The sequence below is a fragment of the Pleurodeles waltl genome, chromosome 1_2 (assembly GCF_031143425.1).
Source record: "Pleurodeles waltl isolate 20211129_DDA chromosome 1_2, aPleWal1.hap1.20221129, whole genome shotgun sequence".
Taxonomy (NCBI): Eukaryota; Metazoa; Chordata; class Amphibia; order Caudata; family Salamandridae; genus Pleurodeles; species Pleurodeles waltl.
In genome coordinates, this window is record NC_090437.1 from 954,878,485 (window position 1) to 954,902,960 (window position 24,476).

The following is a 24,476-nucleotide window of genomic DNA, read 5'->3' on the forward strand; positions in this document are numbered from 1 at the left end:
ATGTTTCTTTTTCAATTTACTGGTATAAAAACATATCTATGTACTTATAAATAAGTATAAATATATGAAATATACAAAATGTAACAAAACCAAATAAAATAAAAATCATTACATTTTAAAAAAAAATTAAAATAATAAATAATAAAATTACAGAACTTTAAATAATATTAATAAATATTTAACATCTGGAAATAATAGCATGCTACTTCGTAGAGATAAACTTTACTATTCCCACTCCAGTTTGTACAACAGTAGGGAAAGCATTGGACTGCTGTTGGGTTAAGTTTACTTTTCCCACTCTGATATATGCAACAGTAGTGAAAACGTTGGGTTCCAGAGAGGTAAAATTTACTATTTCCTTTCCATTCTGTGCAACAGTAGGGAAAGCGTTGAAGGCGTTAAATTCCAGAGGGGTAAAATTTACAATTCCCACTCCAAACTCTGCAACAGTAGTGAAAGCATTGACTCCGGAGGTGTAAAATTTACTATTCCCTCTTCACTCTGCACAACAGTAGGAAAAGCGATAGAATCCGGAGGGGTAACATTTACTATTCCCACCTCAGTCTGTGCAACTGTAGGGAAAGCATGGGACTCCAGAGAGGTGAAATTTACTATTTCCGCTCCGGTCTGTGCAACAGTAGAGAAAGCATTGGACTCAGAAGAGGTAAAATGTACTATTCCCAGTTCAGCCTGAGCAACAGTAGGGAAAGCGATGGACTCAAGAGGTGTAAAATGTACCATTCTCACTCCAGTCTGTGCAAGATTAGGGAAAGTGATGAACTAAGAAGGGGTAACATTTAATATTTCTGATCAAGTCTGTGCAACGGAAGGAAAACATTGGAATCTGGAAGGGTAAAATGTACTATTCCCGCTCCAACCTCTGCAACAGTAGTAAAAGCACTGGATTCAGGAGGTGTCAAATTTATTATTTCCACTCCACTCTGCACAACATTAGGAACAGTGTTAGACTCCTCAGGGGTAAAATTTACTATTCCCACTCTGGTCTGTACAACAGTAGGGAAAGCGTTGGACTCCCAAGGGATAAAATGCATTATTACCACTCAAGTCTGTGCAACAGTATGGAAAGTGATAGGCTCAGAAGGGGTAACATTTAATATTCCCACTCTAATTTGTGTAACAGTGAGGAAAGCGTTGGCCTTAGGAGGGGTAAAATTTATTATTCCCACTCTAGTCTGTGCAACATTAGGGAAAATATTGGACTCAGAAGCTGTAATGTTTACTATTTCCAGTCCAGTCTGTGCAACAGTGGGAAACGTGTTGGACCCAGGAGCGGTAGAATGTGCTATTCCCACTCCAGTCTGTGCAACAGTAGGGAAAGTGTTGGACTCCACAGGGGTAAAATTTACTATTTCCACTCCAGTCTGTGCAACAGTAGGGAAAAGGCTGGACTCCAGGGAGGCAGCATTTACTATTCCCACTCCAGTCTGTGCAACAGCAGGGACAGCGTCGGACTCAGGAGGGTAAAATGTACTATTCCCACTCCAGTTTGTGAAACAGCAGGGAAAGTCTTGCACTCACAAGGGGTACATTTTACTATTACCACTTCAGTCTGTTCAACAGTAGGGAAAGTGTTGGACTCAGAATGGGTAACATTTAATATTCCCACTCCAGGCTGTGCAACAGTAGAGAAAGCGTTGGACTCAGGAGGGTAACAATTTCTATTCCCACTCCAGTCTGTGCAACAGTAAGGTAGACGCTGGACTCCAGAGAGGTAAAATTTACTGTTCTCACTCCAGTCTGTGCAAAAATAGGAAAAGTGTTGGACTCAGGAAAGGCCATATGTACTACTCCCACTCCAGTCTGTCCAACAGTAGGGAAAGCGTTAGACTCAGGAGGTGTAAAATTGACTATTCCCATTCAAGTCTATGCAACAGTAGGGAAAGCCTTGGACTCAGAAGGGGTAAAATTCACTATTCCCACTCCAGCCTTAGCAAAAGTATGGAAAGTGATGGACTCAGAAGGGGTAACATTTAATATTCCTACTCCAGTCTGTGCAACAGTAGGGAAAATGTTGGACTACAGAGGGGTAAAATGTACTATTCCAAATCCAAACTCTGCACAGTAGTGAAAGCGTAAACATTTACTAATTCTGTTCCACTCTGCACAACAGTAGGAAAAGCGTTGGGCTCCAGAGGTTTATAATTTACTTAACCTGCTCCACTCTGTACAACGGTAGGAAAAGTGGTAGACTCCGCTGAGGTAACACTTACTCTTCCCACTCCAGTCTGTGCAACAGTAGGGGAAGGATTGGGCTCCCAAAGGATAAAATGTATTATTCCCACTCCAGTCTGTGGAACATCCGGGAAAGTGTTGGACTCAGGAGCGATAAAATGTAGTATTCCCACCCCAGTCTTTGCAACAGTAGGGAACATGTTGGGAACCAGAAGGGTAAAATATATTATTCTCACTGCAGTCTGTGGAACAGTAGGGAAAACGCTGGGCTCCAGAGAGGTAAAATGTATTATTCCCACTCCAGTCTGTGCAACAGTAGGGAAAACGTTGGACTCCAGAGAGGTAAAATGTATTATTCTCACTTCAGTCTGTGCAACAGTAGAGAAAATGTTGGTGTCAGAAGAGTTTAAATGTACTATTCACACTCCATTGTGTGCAGCTGAAGGAAATGTTGGACTCAGGAGCGGTAAAATGTACTATTCCCACCCCAGCCTGTGTAACAGTAGGGAAAGAGTTGGGCTCCAGAGAGGTAAACTTTACTATTCCCACTCCAGTCTGTGCAGCAGTAGGAAAAGCTTTGGACTCAGAATAGATAAAATGTGCTATTCCCACTTCAGTCTGTGTAATAGTAGGGAAAGCGTTGGACTCAGGAGTTATAAATTGTACTATTCCCACTCTGGTCCGTACAATAATAGGGAAAATCTTGTACTCAGAAGGGGCAGAATTCACTAAACTCAGTCCAGTCTGTTCAACAGTAGGAAAGCGTTGGACTCATTGGGGGTGAAATTTACTATTCCCACTCCAGTCTGTGCAACAGTAGGGAAATTGTTGGACTCAGGAGTGGTAAAATGTATTATTCCCACTCCAGTCTGTGCAGCAGTAGGAAAAGCCTTGGACTCGGAAGAGGTACAATTTACTATTCCCAATCCAGTCTGTGCAACAGTAGGGAAGTTGTTGGAATCAGGAGCAGCAAAATGTGCTATTCCCACTCCAGTCTGTGCAACAGGAGGTAAAACGTTGGACTCCACTGAGGTACAATTTACTATTCCCATCCCCAGTCTAGGCAACTGAATGGAAGCGTTGGACTCAGAAGAGGTAAAATGTACTATTCCCACTCCAGTTAGTGCAAGATTAATTATAATGCAATTAAGCATTTAAATAAAATCTAATAAATAATTAACAATTATTCACTTCCCTCCCTATACAACTTCAAATCAAACAACTCACACCTAAATAAACATTTTGAAAAATAATAATTACGCAATTAATATATTTATTAATCAAACAATTCATAATAAATGAATTGATAATCACTTATTACTTAATTTACTTCCCCTAGCATACCCCTACAAACCCACTAGACCAGAACTAATATATAACATTAAAAAAAATGTAATTATTAACCTATTAATTATAATGCAATTTAACAATGTAATAAATAATTTGTTGGTAATTAATTAATACGTAATTAAGTTCCCACCCCATACCACTACAAACCCAACAACCCACAACTAATTTATAATATACATAAATGTAATTATAAACAATTTTCATAATTATAATTCAGTTAAATGTTATTAAAATGAATAATCAATTAATAATAAAACAAGGCTTAATTAACTTCCCACCCTATATCCCTACAAACCCAACAACCTACAAATGACATATATCAAATACAAATATAATTATAAACAATCTTCATGACTATAATTCAATTAACTATTTAATTAAAATAATTAATTAATTGAAAATGAATTAATACCTAATTACCTTCCCACAATATACCCCTACAAACCTGCAACTAATATGTAACATAAAAATGTAATCATCAAACAACTTTCAGAATTGTAATTGAATTAAATATTTTATTAAAAGTTAATAAATAATTAATAATTAATATGTAATTAACTTCTCACCCTATACCCCTACAAACCCAACAACCAACTCGTTATATATAATATCAAAAATATAACTAATAATCAATTTACATAACTATCACTTAAATATGTAATAATATTAATTTAAAGGTAAATATTAATCAATTGTACTTAATTAACCTCCTACGTTGTACCCCAGCAACTCTCATAACCCACTACTACACTATAAATTATTACTATTGACAATAACATTAAAAAAAATACAAAATTTAAACTTGCCAACGGTATTTAAAAATATTAACAACAATTATGCAAACACCCTAAAACAGATAAGTGAAAAACAATCGTTTTTACAAATATATTATTGAATAGGATATTAAGGACACAGATATCATTGTAAACCATATTTCCTACCCACAAATCGATATTAATGTCAATGATATTTCTTCATCATATTATGTCTGTATCATGATATAAAAAAACTTGCAAATTTCTGCGATTCAATATGTTTTTTTGCCGATATTTTGTCCAAACACCCATCCGATGTCCAGTGAGGCCATGTCAGTACTTCAGCAAAGTGAAGAAGCCCAGTTGTAAATCATTCAACGTGGAGGTGGCCTCCCCTCTGCTTGATGGTCATTTTGAATATATTATGAAGAAAGAGGCCCCAGCAATAGGTTGAAAGAAGGTGGCAAGCGCATTCTAGCAGGATCTGTGGAAATGTGCAGGACAATGTCAGCTGCAAAGTCTGTCACTGGAGGTCTCGCACTAGTGGCATAACGAACCTTGAGGGGGGGCCCCTGCAAAATACATGGGGCGCCCCGTGAACCACTCAGGAGCACGCAGGCAAGGGTACTATGCTGAGGGGCCCCACTGGAGCTCGGGGTCCTCCCCACCACTGGGACTGCGGGAACCATTGTTACGCCACTGCCTCACACCACTCCCTCATGGCGAGCCAAGTTCGACATTGGCAGTGAAAGTGAGAGCATCATAGCTGGAGGAAGGCATCCTGCCGATCCTCACCAGGCAAGCATGCTCTGGCGCTTTTGATAAAGTGGTAGCAGCTTTGGTGACAAACGTGCATGCAAGACAACTTCACCATCAGAGTAAAGTCCAGGTTAAGATAGACAAATTCAAACTGGTATGATGAAACAGAATACACATCAACTAGTTTTATGGATCAGCAACAGGTTGATCCTGCTGCTCATAAATAAAATGGCATGATAGTAAGAACAAGATGTCTATTATTTATCCCGATGGACAGATCACCACCCTTGAACATCATCTGCACTCTCCACCAAGTGCACACAGGAGAGCTGTCATTGTTGATGGCTCATGGGTGCATCACCTGACTACAGTGTAGTAATCAGGTAATGTTGCAGCCCAGGTGCCAGATTTACTAACTTTTCATATAATGCTGAGCAGCAACCAAATTTTCTGTGCTGCATTATGCAAGGGGGAACACAGTGCATGGTCATATCTACTAAGAATGGCCTGTGGATGTCACTTCCTGCACTGGTGCTCTAATTAGTCTGGCTTGCAATAAGCACAATCTCTTGTAAGGGTGCAAATGTGAGTGTGTGCTTTCTATCACAGGGGCTGTAGTAGAAGGATACACTTCCAGAATCCCTAGGCCTAGATAAATGCAGGAGAATCCCACAATTTGATGTATGCTGTGTGCTTTATTTTTTAGAAATGAACACATGCCCCCATGTTACTTTATGACAGGGATAGCTTTTACCGTGTCTGATCCTTAGCGATATTGTCTTGCAGCACAGGCTCATTATGCTATATACTGGATAAGTCTGAACTGCCCGGCCCCCAGTTTTCTGACTGAAAGTGATCAGCTCCAACTAGCTGAGCTGGATACAGTGCTCACAGTGCGGGTGCTTTAACCCATCAAAGACATTCAATCAGTTTTCTGCAAGTGCTTGGTAATGTGGACAGCTGTGAGGCACACTAGCCTCTCCATGTTCTACTCCTCTGGCTTTCTATATTTAATAAACCATCACTGATCCCCGCCCTGAACAAGTCCACTTGCTCTACTTTGCTTCGACTGGGAAAAAGTGATACATCAGCAATGCAAGAGGCTTGTAAATAAGCCCCTAAGATTGGCCAACCGTACGCACCGGGACAGTGTTTTCTCACTCTGGAGCAGTGTTGGGCATTGAGTGAGGTTAAGGCAGTTGGGTCCTGATTTGGAGTTCGGCAGACAGTTTTCACCGACCGCTGGACCCATCAAAAGTTTCCTGCTAGACTGGCGGCTGGAGACCTAGGTTTATGCCTGCCAGCCTAGCGGGAAACAGGCTAAGGCATTGGCTCCAGCTGGTAAACGAGCCGCTGGCACTGCTGTAATCAGCAGGGTGCACCAGCACCCTCACAACATTGCAACGGTGCTGGGCAGGGGGGCCCCTGCACTGCCCATGCCAAGTGCATGAGCAGTGCAGGGGCCCCCTGTGGCTCCCTGCACCTGTCCTCTGCCAGCCATTTCCTGAAATGTTACCACCATGAAAAGGCTGGCGGAGACGAGGTCACTTCAAACTGTGCCGGTCGGCTGTGGGGCAGTGGACTGACTTTCCTTGTGAACCACAGCGTTTCACCCCCACTTCCACATATGTATTCCTCCAGGGGGCCACCAGGGGTTTGGTAAGCTACCTCTCTAAGGTGACTGGGAGCCTGTTTTCCATTATCAAGGGGACCAGGGAACACTGGGAGGCGGACCTTGTAATATCTCTCTTTGACAAATCTAGGTTCTCTGCTACGAACGATAAAATGTTCATCTATCAATCAGAGGCATAGACGCACCCACCTGAATTTCATTAAAAGTGTATATCAGATCCCTCACTGATTAGATCAGATAGACTGATCGCGACCCTCGGGAAGTGCCCGATGCTCTGCTGACCCTGCTTATTTCATACACCCGGCCTGCCGTTTTGGTCCGATGTTGCGGACCGATGGGAGAAATACTTAACATATCATTTTCTTTTTTTCAATATCTTTATTAAGCTTTTTGTTCGAAAACAAAAAAGAAAATATGAAACCAACTTGGAGCATATCCACCCATTCAATTTTCATTACACTATGTATTAGTCCATCACTCACCGAACCCCGCCGCATAGCCGTGATAGCCGTGAGTTCGCAGGGCACAAAGGAAAGGGGGGGTTGGAGGGCGCGAGCGGGGGGAGGTAGGGGGCAGAGCAAACTAAGGTATTTTCAAGCTCAAGTCTACCCATGGTCGTGGGCTATGTCCTAGACTTTCTTTGATCCAGTAGATTATTAGTGGCCCTGCTGTTAATAATTACAAGGCAGAGTTGAAGGGTTCTGTCCCCAAATACCGAGACTGGTGAAACGATGTTACTTTTTGCAACAAATAGGCAGAAAGGTATGCATCACTGCAATTCCAAAAAGAAGCGGGGAACCCTACCGGAAGGTTGTTATGCGCCAAACCATGACCACCGAATCACCGTCTACCCCACCTTGAGCCAAGCACCCTAGCTGAGCAATGATTAACTCAATTGAAAGCGTAAGCTTTCCTTTGTCGCCATTATAACGTTCAAATTCTGTCGAGTTTCTTTTACCACTGCACGATGACCCAAAATTAGGGCTTTCTCATATTTTTTATTACTATTGTTATGTTTCTTTGCCCTAATCATGCTCACTCATGTTTGGTAATCTCTATGAACGTTTATACCATTTATATACCTATGTTTTTGTTTGCTTTTCTCGAAAACTTAATACAAAGATTTCAAAATGAAATTCCCCTTGTTACTGCCTGCTCCAGGGAGGCATTCGTTTTTTATGCAAAGCCCAGTCTGACAATCTTAGAAGATCGATCTTACGTCACAGCTTAGTGGTGTTCGTGCTGATTCAGTTCAATAATAATGCAGTAACATAACCTTGTCGCAAAGCAGCAGAAAGTGTTATTGTGCTGGGCAAATGGCACTTTCCAGCGTAAAAATACTAATGTGTTGCTCTGTGTAACTTTCTGATGGTGCAAAATCTTAGTAAATCTACACTCTAGTGTCATAAAATAGATGTGAGTATTGCTGAAATACTAGGGGAGTCATAATGAATTCTAAAATAGGAGACCTCCTGGTAATTTTATATATACAGTTAAAAAAAACAGCATGGATAGAACGCCTTTATGTACAATATCAAACGCTTGAACACTTTTTCTGACAAATTCTCTGTGTCTTGGAGAAAAGTCCACCAGGCAGCTTCCCGAAAGGGAGCTATTGTTTGCCAACATTTAGGTGTATACCCAATGGTCCATACCACTGGTATTTTAAGGGAATTTAGTAATTTGAAACCACTCAAAATATTCTAAGTTAATTTGTGAGTGCTTGATACACACACAAAGCTATTTTAATTAAATAAAAAAAACACACTATGAACACATTTCTTGCATATATGTACCTTAAACATCACAATATGTAGTACAATGTAAACATTGCTGCTGTTGTGCAGTTTTAAACTTGCTGTTCCTGATTGCTCCAGCAGGGTGAGTATGGGATCACAAGTGATTTCAATTGACGCCTGTAGGGCTTATGTAATAGCACACCAAAAGAGAAAGAGACAGAAAAATACTTGCCCAGAATGTCCCTTGAATTATTTTTTTTGCAGTTTTATATAGTACGAACACGACCTGATGCTATTGGAGCGTTTTGCATGAGCACCAGTTACATTACACAAGGACACGTGCATTTTTTGGGAGGTACGGGAAGATTTAGTGATTTGTCCAAAATCGAGCCGATGCACACCTGGTTCCCCAGCTCCAAAATCGGCAACTCAGGCAGTCACATCCTCGCCCCTATTCAGAGTTGGGTGCAAACTTACGTTCTAGGGATTTCAAAGGATGCCAGGATTTCTCCAGGAAGTTTCTGTATTTGTAAATGCATCACAAGTTTATTTTTATGCACATAGCCTTCTACTTCATAGGAAAAATATCTTTCTCCATAGAAAACCATTTTCTGTTTACCACCCCATTAAATCCACTGTCACCCTGGAATCTTACTGCCACCTGCCTTCAACTGGAGAGTACCTTTCGAGTGTATCCAAGGTTGAGCAGTTATGGGAACCATCAAAGGCACTTTGCTCAACCTCTGGTCGTTGTGAAATAATCATCAGGCAATTCCCCAGAGGAGTCCAGGGTTGTTCTTGTACTCTGTGACATGGGTTAGACTATACCAAAGGGATCCCAAATTGCTATTAAACAAATTGCATTGGATCCAAATCTCAGAAGCCAGGCTGCTCCTACTTCTTAATAATAATAAAAAATAATAATTATAATGACAATAATAATAATATTAATATGTGTAAGTTCAATCAGTACCAAGCAAAACTAAACAACATTTAAGTCAAAAACATAACATAATAAAATTGTGAAACCAATTTATGAGAATAAAGAAAATGTAATAAGCAAAAAAAGACACAAAAAGTATTAAAATCGAGTAGGGAAAAAGGAGATGTGAATTTTTTAACTTAATGCACTCGTGTGTCCTGTTTGAGGCTTGGACACATGGTTAAGTTATGGAGAACTTGTTAATTTTGGTCGTCATGCAATTTATATGGTATGTGGGAAGGAATACAAAGTGCTCTTTGCAGTATTTACACAGAGACAGGTGAATAAGTCCTCGTATCATGGGTTTGCTATCCTTTAGTTTCAGTCTGAAATCGTAATACAGAGCGTCAGGGTAGCTCTGTCGCTGTTTGGGTTTAGGTGTGTTACAAGCTATGGCTATTTGGAGTGGCATAAATGTTCGGAGAATTGGTATGTTTCAGGGGTTGATTTAAGTTGTTTTATGGACAGATCAATGATCAATTTGTGGTCTAAAGCTTGAAAGTCCTTGTTTTTACAGCCTTCAAGAAGGCCAGATCGTTTTGTAATTTCTTTATGTGGAGGAGCATTTAAAGGGATGAACTTCCAAAGTTTGGTGCTTGAACTGAGAATCAATGAACTACCAATCAATATTTGTTAAAGTGTAGCAATTTAATTTGTGAAAAGATGCAGCAGTGGAAGTTTCACTTAAGGATAAATCTCAGTCAATTTCCTTGAAGTGTTCAATGCACTACGCACAATAAGCTAAAAATGAGCCATCATAAAAATAGAAACCAGTGTAGAGTTGAAAGGGCTAGGATAATGTAAGCATTGGATTTGAGATGTAAGAGCAGCCTGGCTTCTGAGATCTGCACACAATGCAATTTGTTTATAAGAAATTTCGGATCTCTTAGGAAAAGTCTGTTTGCATAACCCACGAAGCAGAGTACTAGAACAAGCCTGGACTCTGTATGAAGAACTCAGGTGAGGAAGAGGCCATCTGTGGATTCTGTGCATATTCTTAGAAGATGACACTACATGATATATTTAGAGTTTCAAAGTAAAGTCAAATCCATGATGTTTTTTAGACTGTCCATTGAGGAGTGTGTCTGTCCTAAGTCTGCAGGCTTACTTGTGATCTCTTGGCAAGGTAGCTAGTATTTACATATGAGGGTTGATGCTTCATCCAGGTTGAGCTTAAGATGGTTAGCAGTCATCCAATATTTGTTAGCAATTATTAGTGATGCCAGCCTCTGGGGTGTGGAGTCATTGAGCATCTGGAACATGAACTTTATGGATGTGTCTTCTGTCAATTTATAGCAAACAAGAATGGCTGAAACTGCCAAACTAGAGGTGTAGTGTTGATGTTGAAAAGATGGAATGAGATAGCTGAGCATTGAGAAACACCAGTATTTAGGGTGTAAGAGTCAGTAATGCTGGGTGCTGGGCAGTATTGAATGCACGCGTAGCAGATTGACAACAACCATTCCATTATAATAGGTTTATGTTCTGAGCTTATCCATAGGTGAGATTAGGATGCCTTTTCTACCAGTTGACCAGGTCACATCCATTCATTTTTTCTTGATCTGTAATTTGAATTTTGTAAATGAAGCCCTGTCCTCCCTAAAAATGATTTAGTGATTGGATATTTAAGAGCTCTTAAATATTTTGTTCTTCAACGAGATTTTTTGGTACACTACGTTTAAAGGTATGACTAAATGTTTTGATTGTTGTGTGTTATTTTTGGATCAGAAAAGTGTCTAGTTCTTTGGGCTATTCCAGGCAGTGGAAGGCCAGCCTATTATATTTATAAAGGGGTGTTTTTGTCTGACAAAGCTGTCAACTCCTTGAATTCTGAAATACTTCTAAAAAACGTCTTTCAAGGATTTGGTGCAAAAGCAATGAGTGATACAACTAATGTTTCTCATTAGATTTCTTAATGATTGATCTGTACATGTGTAGTTGGTTGGTGTAACAATACCTGCTGTCATTAAAGCCATGTTATTGACTTTAATGTAATATTTGAATGATTGTGTGTGAGTCAGGTTGTGGTGTTTTCTGACAGGATGATTGTGTTGAATACGTTTGACAGCCAAACACTTTTTGAATGGCTGACGCCTGGTTTCTGAATGCCAATTTTCCATCTTACATTAAGTTTCATGTTGTATTGAAGTTGTGCTCCTCATACCATACGAAGGGACATTAAGCATGTTTTACATTTCCCCCATTCCTATCCATTGAAACACTTATAAATAGGTCGAGTATTGTACAAGACTCCCTACAAAATACATACTTCTTTAATGTACCAACATGCTAAAAATTACTGTTGCTCGAGTCTCATTGTGAATTACTCACCATATATGATCATCAATGTGTTTGCTTCCCCAATTATGTAACAAAATCCCCTAATTTGTAATAGTGGCATACTTTGTTTTCAAGACCAAGCAACGTAGCAGTTGAAAAAATGTCAAAATAACTACAGGTTGTCAATGACCTAGTTTTTCTGTACAATGGTCTATCACTGTACTAGTAAGGCTTACACTTAACAAACCACACACTGCACAGTTACACAGCTTTGCAGCAATGTGAGGCAATAATTTACTGACCGCCCTGTACAAATATTTGACAGAACTGGTGGGTGAAAAATGAATTTTTTGTACTTTGTTGAGTGGTGTAAATAGCATATTGGTACAGGCCTATTGAAGCAAATGTTGGTGCAAAAGCACCCTAGTGCTAGCCGAAAGTTATCTAATTTAGCAAGTGGCCATACTATGTGCTGCACAGGCTCTTTGCAGAGCCAGGCCTTGTTTTTAGGTTGAGCACGCAAGCGCTTCCGACCTGTTGTCTTTCTTTTGGGCTTTTAACCGCACCCATGTCACACCCATCACTTTCATTTGTTTTGAGCTTGCCTTTTTAAATTCCCTTGATTTTTTTTGTGACAGGCATGCATATTTTATGCATTTTCCTGTGTTTAGCCCTCCTCAAGCGCACTGGCCAACTACTGAAAACATACGAGGCTCCATGTTTTCCGCATGGTTTCTGGACTACTATTTCTTTTTAGTTCCTTCAAAGCACGATCTCATTGGGCCGTCATTGAGCACTTTGCATGACTACTAGTTTACTTCTATTATTTATCCAAGCACTCCTTAGCGAATTCAAGGTTTTACACAGTGCATTCATGCTCTTTTAAAAAAAAAAAATTGCAATTTTCCCCTGACCCCAACCCTATTCCTCCCCCTCGCCTGCCCTTCCCCTTGACATTGACTGTGGCCACCGCGCACATACACATTGCCATGCTTCCTCTAGTGTGCTCCTGTTTTGTTTCTTGTTTTCTTTTGTCTTAGCATAGCTTTAAATATACGCTTTTTACTTAAAAGTAACACTTTGTAAAAAAAGAATTGTACAAGTATAATTAGAATAATTTGTACGTCAGTTTAAGAAAACTTAAGAACTTGGAGAATGTGGGCAGCAATTCCACTACCTCTCCCATGCTAAGCAAGCACTCTACCATCTAAGTTAATTCCCAGCTGACGCAGTTGGTGTGCCTGGCTCTAGATAACGATGTCCAGAAAGGTGCGCATGCGCATTTTTGTGTACCATGGGGTGCAGGTGAATTTCAGTTCACCATGATGCCGTTAACCCCTTCTGTGCCCAGGACGTAATGGTTACGTCCTGCGGCACAGTGCTCGTGTGCCCAGGACGTAACCATTACGTCCTGGGCACAGGGCCCAGAGGAAGCGCCAGCGCTGCCTCTGTGGGGTCCCCCCCACCCCACCAACGCAGTGATGGAAGGGGAAGGCCTTCCCCTTCTGCCCCCGACAACCCCCCTGACCCTCCCACCCCCTTGACATCAGTGCACGATTGCGCGCTGACTATCACAGAGGCCTCCTCCTTCCAGCGCGATCGGAAGAGAAATGCTCAGCTTTTCTCTTCCGATCACGTGGAGGAGGCCTGAGAGGCTTCAAAGGGAAGGAAAGAAATTTCATCCCCTTTGAAGTCTCTCTGAGCATTTTAGCAGCCAGATTGCAAAGAAATCCGGCTGCTAAAATGCCCACTAGAGACCAGGGATTTATTTTACAAAAGGAAACTGGCATGAGGGGAGCGACCCCTTGGGCAAGGGTCACTCCCAGGGGGGGCATTTTTTTTAAGGCCTTTTCTGCCCCCCCTGGGGCAGATCGGCCTATTATTAGGCCGATCTGCCCACAGGGGGGGTAGAAACCTCTAGGAACCGGGGATCATTTTTTTTCTTTTGTTTTTGTTTTTTTGGTCACTCCCCTAGGGGGCAAATTATATTTAGGCCATTTCAGCCCCCCTTGGGGGCAGATTGGCCTATTTTTAGGAGGCCAATCTGCCCCCAAGGGGGACAGAAACCACTAGACACCAGGGAGTTTTTTTTTGTTTTTCGTGAATTTCACGCAAATGGAGCGACCCCTTAGGCAAGGGTCGTTCCCCTGGGGGTCAAATTTATTTTAGGCCAGATCAGCCTATTTTAATTAGGCCGATCTGCCCCCAAGTGGGGCACAAACCACTAGGCACCAAGGATTTTTTTTGTTGTTGTTGGTTTACAGATGGGGAGCGACCCCTTAGGCAAGGGTCGCTCCCCCAGAGGGGCAAATTGTATTTAGGTCATTTAATCGGCCGATTTTAGGTCGAAACCACTAGGCACCGGGGATCTTTTTTTTTGCGCCAATGTCACGCAAGGGTTGCTCCCCTGGGAGGTGGGGGGGCAAATTTATTTTAGGCCATTTCTGTCCCCCTTGGGGGCAGGTCGGCCTATTGTTATTGTTATCCCTGGGGGGGGGGGTCAGAAACCTCTAGGTACCAGGGCAATTTTTTTTTGTGTTTTTTTGTTTATTTTTATTATTTAGCGATGCGGAGCGAGCCATTAGGCAAGGGTCGCTCCCCTGGGGGTCAAATTGTATTTAGACCATTTCTGACCCCCTTGGGGACAGATCGGCAGATTTTAGGTCAATCTGTCCGCAAGGGGGGGGGTGCAGAAACCACTAGGCAATGGGAAACCATGAATCATTTTTTTGCACCAATGTCACACAAGGGGAGCGACCCCGTAGGCAAGGGTCGCTCCCCAGGGGTGTTGGGGGGCAGGGGGGAAACAAATATTTTAGGCGGGGGGCAGAAACCTCTAGGCGCCAGGGCAATATTTTTTTTTGTTTGTTTTTTTAGAGATGGGGAGCAACCCATTAGGCAAGGGTCACTCCCCTAGGGGGGAAATTGTATTTAGACCATTTCTGCCCCCCTTGGGGGCAGATCGGCCAATCTTAGGTTAATCTTCCCCCCAAGGGTGGCAGAAACCACTAGGCACCGGGGATCTTTTTTTTGCGCCAATGTCACGCAAGGGTAGCGACCCCGTAGGCAACGGGTCGCTCCCCGGGGGATGGGAGGGGCGGGGGGCAAATATATTTTAGGCCATTTCTGCCCCCCCGGGCAGATCGGCCTATTGTTATTAGGCCGATCTGCCCCCAGGGGGGGCAGAAGCCTCTAGGCGCCAGGGATACATTTTTTGTGGATTTCTTTTTTTTTTTTTTTTTTTTTTTTTTTTTTTAGGCAAGGGTCGCTACCCGGGGGGGGGAAGGATTTATTTTATGCCTTTCCTGCCCCCCCAAGGGGGGCAGAAGCCTCTGGGCACCAGGGATAAAGAAAAACGTTTTTTTGTTTTTGTTTAGTTTTTTAGAGGTGGGGAGCGACCCCTTAGGCAAGGGTCGCTACCCGGGGGAGGGGGCAAATTTGTTTTAGGCCTTTTCTGCCCCCCTGGTGGCAGATCGGCCTATTGTTATTAGGCCAATCTGCCCCAGGTGTGTCAGAAACCTCTAGGCGCCAGGGATTAAAAAAAACTATTTTTTTTTGTTTTGTTTTTTAGAGGTGTGGGGTGACCCCTTATTCAAGGGTCGCTCCCCTGGGGCGCAAATTGTATTTAGACCATTTCTGCCCCCCCTTGATTTTTGTTAGGCCAATATGCCCCCATGGAGGTAGAAACCACTTAGGCACCAGGGATTGGTGTGTGTGTATGTGTGTGTTTTCTTTAGGGGGCAGCCCCGTGGGTAAGGGTCGCTCCCCATGGGGGCACATTACTGTTGGCCATATCTGCCCCCCATTGAGGGCAGATGGACCTATTTTTGGAAGGCCCATCTGCCCCCTAGGGGGGGCAGAAAGCCCACCAGAGGCCAGGGAAGTTTTTTTTTCAAAAATAAGAGGGTGGGGGTATGGCTATACCCCCACCCCAAATAAAAGGGGCCAAAGTTGTTCTGCCCACCAGTGGGCAGATGGGGCAATTACCCCTGATCCACACCCCGGGGGCAGAAAGTCTACTAGATGCCAGGGAATTAAAAAAAAACAAAAAATATTGGGGTGGTGGCTACCAACCAGTATGGGCCTGGTTATGCCCCCACATCAACTGAAGGGGGGTAACAGTCTTTCAGCTCTCCCCCACACTCTAAAACATCTTAATCCACAGCAAGCAAGAAGACATTTGATTATTTTGGGTTTTATTTTTACATTTGGGCCATGAGAGCTTGGCTTACTCTCAAAATCGTCCCACTTGGAATTGTGAGGGCTGCACTTTATGGACTTTGGGACGCTGCCATGTAGAAAAATCCACAAGACCTAGACATGTCTGAAAACTAAACATCTGGGTGATTCCAGGGTGGCGTGTTTCACATGCACCCCGCACCATTTTTGTACTCACAATCCCCTGCAAACCTCCAACTTTGCTGGAAATCACACATTTTTCCCACGTTTTTGTGACAGAACCTTCCGGAATCTGCAGGAACCCACAAAATTCCTCCCACCCAGCATTGTCTCATCTATACCGATAAAGATTCTGCTGCACTTGTCAGCCTAAAAATGTTTTTTTACAAAGTACCCTTTTGGATCCCCTTTTTTCCCCTCAATATCGACATGTTTTTGGCTCCTCCCTTTCACAAGTACTTGGCCCACCTACACAAATGAGGTATCATTTTTACTGGGAGACTGAGGGGAACATTGGGTGGTATGAAATGTGTCCCAGTGTGGTGATCCCACACAGAAATGTGGGGAAAGTGTGATTTTTCAGCTAACTTTGAGGTTTGCTGAGGATTCTGGGTAAGAAAACATTGGAGGATCCACCCAAGTCACACCTCACTGGACTCCCTGGGGTGTCTATTTTTCAGAAATGTCTGGGTTTGGTAGGTTTCCCTAGAAGGCTGCTGAGCCCAGGACCAAAAACGCAGATGCTCCGCTACAAAAACAGGTAGTTTTGTATTTGATAATTTTGAGGTGTCCAGATAGTGTTTTGGGGCATTTCCTTTCGCAGGCAGTAGGCCCACCCACAAAGTGAGACTTGGGGGAACGCTGGGTGGAAGGAAATTTGTGGCTCTTCTCTGATTCCAGAACTTTCTGTCACCAAAATGAGAGGAAAAAGTGTTTCTTTGGCCAAGTTTTGAGGTTTGTAAAGGATTCTGGCTAACAGAACCTGGTCAGAGTCCCACAAGTCACCCCATTTTGGATTCCTCTAGGTGTCTAGTTTTAAAAAATGTAATGGTTTGCTAGGTTTCCCCAGGTGCCGGCTGAGCTAGAGGCCACAATCCACAGGTAGGCACTTTGTAAAAACACCTATGTTTTCTGTGGAAAAATGTGATGTGTCCACGTTGTGTTTTGGGCCATTTCCTTTCGCGGGCACTAGGCCTACCCACACAAGTGAGGTACCATTTTTATCGGGAGACTTCGGGGAACGCTGGGTGGAAGAAAATGTGGGGCTCCTCTCAGATTCCAGAACTTTCTGTCACTGAAATGAGAGGAAAAAGTGTTTTTTTGGCCAAATTTTGAGGTTTGTAAAGAATTCTGGGTAACAGAACCTGGCCAGAGCCCCACAAGTCACCCCATTTTGGATTCCTCTAGGTGTCTAGTTTTCAGAAATGCACTGGTTTGCTAGGTTTCCCTAGGTGCCGGCTGAGCTAGAGGCCACAATCCACAGGTAGGCACTTTGTAAAAACACCTATGTTTTCTGTGGAAAAATGTGATGTGTCCACGTTGTGTTTTGGGCCATTTCCTTTCGCGGGCACTAGGCCTACCCACACAAGTGAGGTACCATTTTTATCGGAAGACTTCGGGGAACGCTGGGTGGAAGGAAATTTGTGGCTCCTCTCAGATTCCAGAACTCTCTGTCACCGCAATGAGATGAAAAATTGTTTTTTTGGCCAAATTTTGAGGTTTGCAAAGGATTCTGGGTAACAGAACCTGGTCAGAGCCCCACAAGTCACCATATCTAGGATTCCCCTAGGTGTCTAGTTTTCAAAAATGCCTGGTTTGCTAGGTTTTCCCAGGTGCCAGCTGAGCTAGAGGCCAAAAGCCACAGGTAGGCAGTTTGTAAAAAACACCTCTGTTTTCTGTGGAAAAATTTGATGTGTCCACGTTGTGTTTTGGGGCATTTCCTTTTGCGGGCGCAGGGTCTACCCCCACAAGTGAGGTACCATTTTTATCGGGAGACTTGGGGGAATGCTGGGTGGAAGGAAATTTGTGTCTCCTCTCAGATTCCAGAACTTTCTGTCACCGTAATTAGAGGAAAAAGTGTTTTTTTGGCCAAATTTTGAGGTTTGCAAAGGATTCTGGGTAACAGAACCTGGCCAGAGCCCCATCAAGTCACCCCATATTGGATTCCCCTAGGTGTCTAGTTTTCAAAACTGTGCAGGTTTGCTAGGTTTCCCTAGGTGCCAACTGAGCTAGAGACCAAAATCCACAGCTAGGCACTTTGCAAAAAACAGTTCTGTTTTCTTTGTGAAAATTTGATGTGTCCACGTTGTGTTTTGGGGCATTTCCTGTCGCGGGTGCTAGGACTATCCACGCAAGTGAGGTACCATTTTTATCGGGAGACATGGGGGAACACAGAATAGCAAAACAAGTGTTATTGCCCCTTGTCTTTCTCTACATTTTTTCCTTCCAAATGTAACACAGTGTGTAAAAAAGACGTCTATTTGAGAAATGCCCTGTAATTCGCATGCTAGTATGGCACCCCATAATTCAGAGATTTGCAAATAACCACTGTTTCTGAGCACCTTGTCTTGTGGCCATTTAGTAAATACAAAGGTTTTCTTGATACCTATTTTTCACTTTTTATATTTCAGCAAATTAATTGCTGTATACCTGGTATAGAATAAAAACCCATTGCAAGGCCCAGCTCATTTATTGGCTCTGGGTTCCTAGGGTTCTTGATGAACCTACAAGCGCTATATATCCCCACAACCAGAAGAGTCCACCAGATTTAACGGTATATTGCTTTCAAAAATCTAACATTGCAGGAAAAAGTTACAGAGTAAAACATGGAGAAAAATTGCTGTTTTTCCACCTCAATTTCATTTTTTTTATTTATTTCAGCTGTTATTTTCTGTAGGAAACTCTCGTAGGATCTACACGAATTACCCCTTGCTGAATTCAGATTTGTGTCTACTTTTCAGATGTTTAGCTTTCTGGGATCCAGCATTGGTTTCTCACCCATTTCGGTCACTAACTGGAAGGAGGCTGAAAGCACAAAAAATAGTAAAAATGGGGTATGTCCCAGTAAAATGTCAAAATTGTATTGAAAAATTGGGTTTTCTAATTCAAGTCTGCCTGTTCCTGAAAACTGGGAAGATGGTGATCTTGCCACCGCAAACCCTTTGTTGATGCCATTTTCAGGGAAAAAAACATGAGCCGCCTTCTGCAGCCCTTTTTTCCCATTTAAAAAAAAAAAAAAGTCACTGTATTTTGGCTAATTTATTGGTCTCCTTCAGGGGAACCCACAAAGTCTGGGTACCTCTAGAATCCCTAAGATGTTAGAAAAAAAGGATGCAAATTTGGCGTGGGTAGCTTATGTAAACAAAAAGTTATGAGGGCATAAGCGCGAACTGCCCCAAATAGCCAAAAAAAGGCTCGGCGCAAGAGGGGAAAGGGCCTGGCAGCGAAGTTAATGTAATGTTTGTTTTCAAGGCTCTGCGCTCATCGGTGCATACGCATTATTGTGTACCATGGGGTGCGGGTGAATTTCAGTTCACCATGATTACCGTTAATGTAATGTTTGTTTTCAGGGCTCTGCGCTCATCGGACATTATGCATATTATAGCCAAGCTAAATATCATTCAGTGATGTGGAAAGAAGAAATGGCTCGCAGTTGCAGGCATCTGCAGTTGATGGTTGATAATCGTGAACCGGATACTAACAGTTGAACTGCAGCTCCCGAAGTGCACATGGGAGACACGAGCTGCAACTCACCCACACCCTAGCGCAGGAACACCTTTCGGGGGTGTGCCCTTCTTCTTGTCCAGTGTGACAGCTATTATGCGGTTGCTCTCGCGCGCTGCCAGCTATGAACCAGAGCCATCCATTGAGAGCGCATGCACGGGGGTCGGAGACTATTAGGGGTCGGAGACTATTGAGAGCAGTGCCTGCCAGCTCTCAGGTGGGAGAGCACTGCATCCTTCCCTTGCAGTGTGAGTGAGATGGTCTTTTTCTCGGAACTCTTTGCAGACGCTATGCATGCACTCCCATGTTTCTCCTTGCTGTGCAGTCTCTTAGCATTCACATCGCTGTCCACGGACCTCATGTACACACAGTCACTGCTGTCCACACATTCCTGTGCATTCATATCTCCTGTATACTTATAGTCCCTACACGCACATTACTTCTGCACCTAGTCCACCGCTATACACATTCTCCTAGTTGCACATGCACCCCTGTCTACGATACATTGTGAACATTGCATATAGCTTGTGCACATCTCTCTCCTGGTCGCACACTCCACATATGCACGCCGCCTTCTGTGCACATAGCTCCTCATTCAGAACCTCTTCCTAAGCACATCACTTTTTTTGTGCCAAAAATAACCATTTGAGCTAACATATAATACACGCACCCGGTCCTTCTGTGCACACAGTACTCTGAGGAGTTGGTACCCAGAGCAGGCTACCTTATCTGTACAAATACCGTTTGTTTACTAAAGATTTTGTGTGTGCAGTCCATTCCTCTTCTGCATACACTTATGCTGTGCAAGCAGTCCTTTGTCAGGGCCCCTGGGCGCACACATCACTTATATCCCTGCTTTCCCTCTACAAAGTCCCCCTTTTGTCCCCTGTATACAAATACACTGTGAAGCCTACCAGCACAGAGCCCTCCCGTGTAATTGTGTAGTTGTGGCTTTGCTTCCCTTGACTCCTGTGAGCCTGCACCGTAGGTAGGTCCATATGGCATGTACTGAGAGGTGAGACTGCTCTGGCACTGAAGAAGAGTTGCTGAAAGGATTTTCTATGCAGAAGTGCACCATGTACACACAGGAACCTCCCTCTTTTGTTCGCCTGGCTGCACCCTGTGCACTTGTAGGTTTCACATGTCAACTTGAAGCAGCCACTTCCTCTGCTTAAATGCACACATATGACTGCTTGGAGGCACACACACACAGCAGCATCTGTGGTGTCCTTCCCAATACGACCTTAATACCATGAACTGGACACCAGGTCCCATCTGAAAAGAATTGGAACACGGATGGGACCAGCATAACTTCATCTATTCAACCAATGAGACTGCTCTTTAAACATTACGTCCCAGCAGTCTGGATTTTAAAATTGTCTCTTTCAGACTTCTGCGGAACAGCGAAAGACCTACCATAGTTCCCCACTGAAGCGTGTTGGCCTGTCCCCTCACGGCCACCGTCAGCTCTTTATTTAGGTTTTCTGAGGGACTGCTGTGGGAAATGGCCAGTGTCAGTTGAGGACTTACTACTTTTTCAATCCTTTGCTGAAAAGCATGGAAAGTACCAAAATCCAGGTTGCTTGTATGCATCATTCTTTATGGTCAGTGACCCGATGATCGCTCCTTTTTGGGCCACTGGAATTATATGTCAGGAAAAGATTAAATTATGAGGCGGTGTTGAACAATTTATGTGGCAAGAAAAGTCCAGTTATGAATTTACAATGTCAACAGCCCTATGTCAAGAAAATGCGAGACCTATTGCATTGCAAATGCTTGTTATGTGCCTGTGGTGTGTGAAGTGAATTCAATGTCCATCCCTTCCATCCACGAGTTGACCTTTCAATTATCATGTGTTATTCAGGAAGGAAGAGACGGGCGGGATCGGTCACGATTGGACTCCATGGTGCTGCTTATCATGAAATTGGACCAACTCGACCAGGACATCGAGAATGCCCTTGTCACCAGCTCTTCGCCAACCTGCATACCAAATATTAAAAGAAGATACAACCCTGTAAGACACTTTCATGTTTTTCACAATTAGCTCTCTTTGTATTTTGTCCTATTTGAAAGAAATAGTTTGTCTTGCAATGTAATTTTAGAAGTCTAGAATTCTTTCTTCAAAGGAAGATCGAAACTTAATGATACTGTTTCTTTCATTTTTCAAAAATTGCGTTGGCGTCCTGTCAATTTATTAATGGGCTGAAATGATTTTTTTTATGGAATAAAGAGACTGATGGTTCACCTTATACAGATCCCATTTCACAATAAAGTATTTGCCAATTTAAAAAAAGATTCAAACATTTGTGAACACCTTACTTTGGGATGAATAATTTTATTGAAGTGTAAAACGTCTTCAATTTCAAAAGAACTTTTTTCGAGATGAGAACTAAAGAGTTGCCTATTTAAAAAGTGAGAGCAAACGTGACAACTTCAAGTTGATTGTAATGTAACACCCAGTAAAACTGAACTTGGTAAATACCGAACCCCGCAATACCAGTATTAACCTTGTGTAGTCTTACACCTGGAAATGAAGTCACTTCGTATTAAGGCTCACTAAATAACTAATTAACCAACTAACTCAATAACTACCTTACTAACTCACTAACACAATCCCACACTCATTATGGATGATGTTGGCAGACAAATTCCAGAAGTTGAAAAACATTCAGAAACCTATTGAAAATGTACTTTGCCATTTAACCTGCTCGGATCAGTGTGAGTGTACAGTAAATAATTTTCACATAGTGTCGCCTGATCCTTTTGTTTGGCTGTTCTAGTAAGACATGCACTTGCACTGTGACTGACATTAAACCATTGTACATCGACCTCAGTGTAGGTTAAGTATGTCTGGCTATTCCCGTGAAATCGCTATCTCTGATAAACATCGTTGACCTCAGGACAAAGAACACTTAGGCCCTCATTCTGACCCTGGCGGTCTTTGACCGCCAGGGCGGAGGACCGCGGGAGCACCGCCGACAGGCCGGTGGTGCTCCAATGGGGATTCCGACCGCGGCGGTAAAGCCGCGGTCGGACCGGCACCACTGGCGGGGTCTCGCCAGTGTACCGCGGCCCCATTGAATCCTCCGCGGCGGCGCAGCTTGCTGCACCGCCGCGGGGATTCCGACCCCCACTACCGCCATCCAGATCCCGGCGGTCGGACCGCCGAGATCCGGATGGCGGTAGGGGGGGTCGCGGGGCCCCTGGGGGCCCCTGCAGTGCCCATGCCACTGGCATGGGCATTGCAGGGGCCCCCGTAAGAGGGCCCCTACATGTATTTCACTGTCTGCTGTGCAGACAGTGAAATACGCGACGGGTGCAACTGCACCCGTCGCACAGCTTCCACTCCGCCGGCTCGATTCCGAGCCGGCTTCATCGTGGAAGCCTCTTTCCCGCTGGGCTGGCTGGCGGTCTGAAGGCGACCGCCCGCCAGCCCAGCGGGAAAGTCAGAATTACCGCCGCGGTCTTTCGACCGCGGAACGGTAACCTGACGGCGGGACTTTGGCGGGCGGCCTCCGCCGCCCGCCAAGGTCAGAATGAGGGCCTTAGTGTAGATACACGGACTTAAACATTCAATTGACTTTCCATTAGTCTGAACATTTTAAATAACCTCCTCAGGTACAGCATCTAGCAGAAACACTGTCTTGACATTTATCTGGCTATCCTGGAGGGATAGTGTTTAACTTAGTTTTGGAAAAACACAGTTCAGAGTATATAGTTAGATACTTTGGCCCTCATTACAACCCTGGCAGTCGGGGTTAAGACCGCAAACAGGCCGGCGGAAAAAAAAATGGAATTATGATCATCCACCACTTCACCATTCCGACCGCCATTGCGGTGAAGATCGCTGGGCTGGAGACTGCGGTCTCCAGCCCGGCGGTCGTCACTAGACCGCCAATGGTATCAGGACCCTGCATACCGCCATGAATCTGGGGTGGTTGGGAACCGCCATGAGATCCATGGCGGTAGGCACTATCAGTGCCAGGGAATAGGGGTCTCCCCCACCCCCGCTTCCCCCCACAAATCCTCCCCCAACACCCCCCACCCCCCTGCCACCCCCAGAGGTGGCACAACCCCCCTCCCCACCCCGACCCCGAACATGCACATATACACACCCCTACACGCACACACCCCCAACATGCACATATACACACCCCTACATGCACACATACACCCCAACAACACATACCCGCACACATACAAACAGACATGCACACCGTCTGACCCGCACACATTTCCCATGCACACAACACCCCCCGCACGCATACACTCACTCACCCCCTCTACACTCTCACACGCACACCCCCATGCACGCACACAACACACAATGCCCCCCCACCCCCTTCCCTAACGGACGATCAACTTACCTTGTCCGTTGATCCTCCGGGAGGGGACGAGATCCATGGGGGCAGCTCCGCCACCAGAACACCGTCACACCGAATCATGGGCCGTGATTCAGTGGGCAGTGTTCGTAGCGGTGGAGGTTGAGCAACCTCCACTTTCCCGCCATCCGCCAGTATGGCTTCTGGCTGCTTTCCGTATGAAAAATGACGGCGGGCTGCCAGCGGTCATAATACGCGGCGCGGAAGACCGCCACCACTGGCGGTCTTCAGCATGGCGGTACCTCAGCGGTCTTGCGAAAAGATCGCCAAGGTCGTAATGACCCCCTTTATTTCTTTGTTATGTAGAAATTAGTTTTGAAATTACATGCATGACTCTACTAAGGTAGGAATATCAGGTAAATGGATTGTTGGGTTGATTATATGAAGAACTGCAACTTTAATTTAAAAACTGCTAATTTTCTCATTTAGGGTTGCTAAAGCATATCACAGAATCATAGCCAGCCAGGCACCTGTTTCCTCTGGAAACCATACACCAGACTG

At 43.9% G+C, this 24,476-nt stretch overlaps 1 protein-coding gene across 1 annotated transcript in view; it reads left to right on the plus strand.

Moving 5' to 3' along the window:
* DLC1 (DLC1 Rho GTPase activating protein) overlaps positions 1 to 24,476 on the plus strand; it is a 1,219,048-nt gene that overhangs the window by 471,504 nt on the left and 723,068 nt on the right. Inside the window, exon 3 of the mRNA XM_069200770.1 lies at positions 21,458 to 21,607. Within this exon, the coding sequence (XP_069056871.1) occupies positions 21,458 to 21,607 (150 nt within the window). The remainder of the gene's footprint in view (positions 1 to 21,457; positions 21,608 to 24,476) is intronic.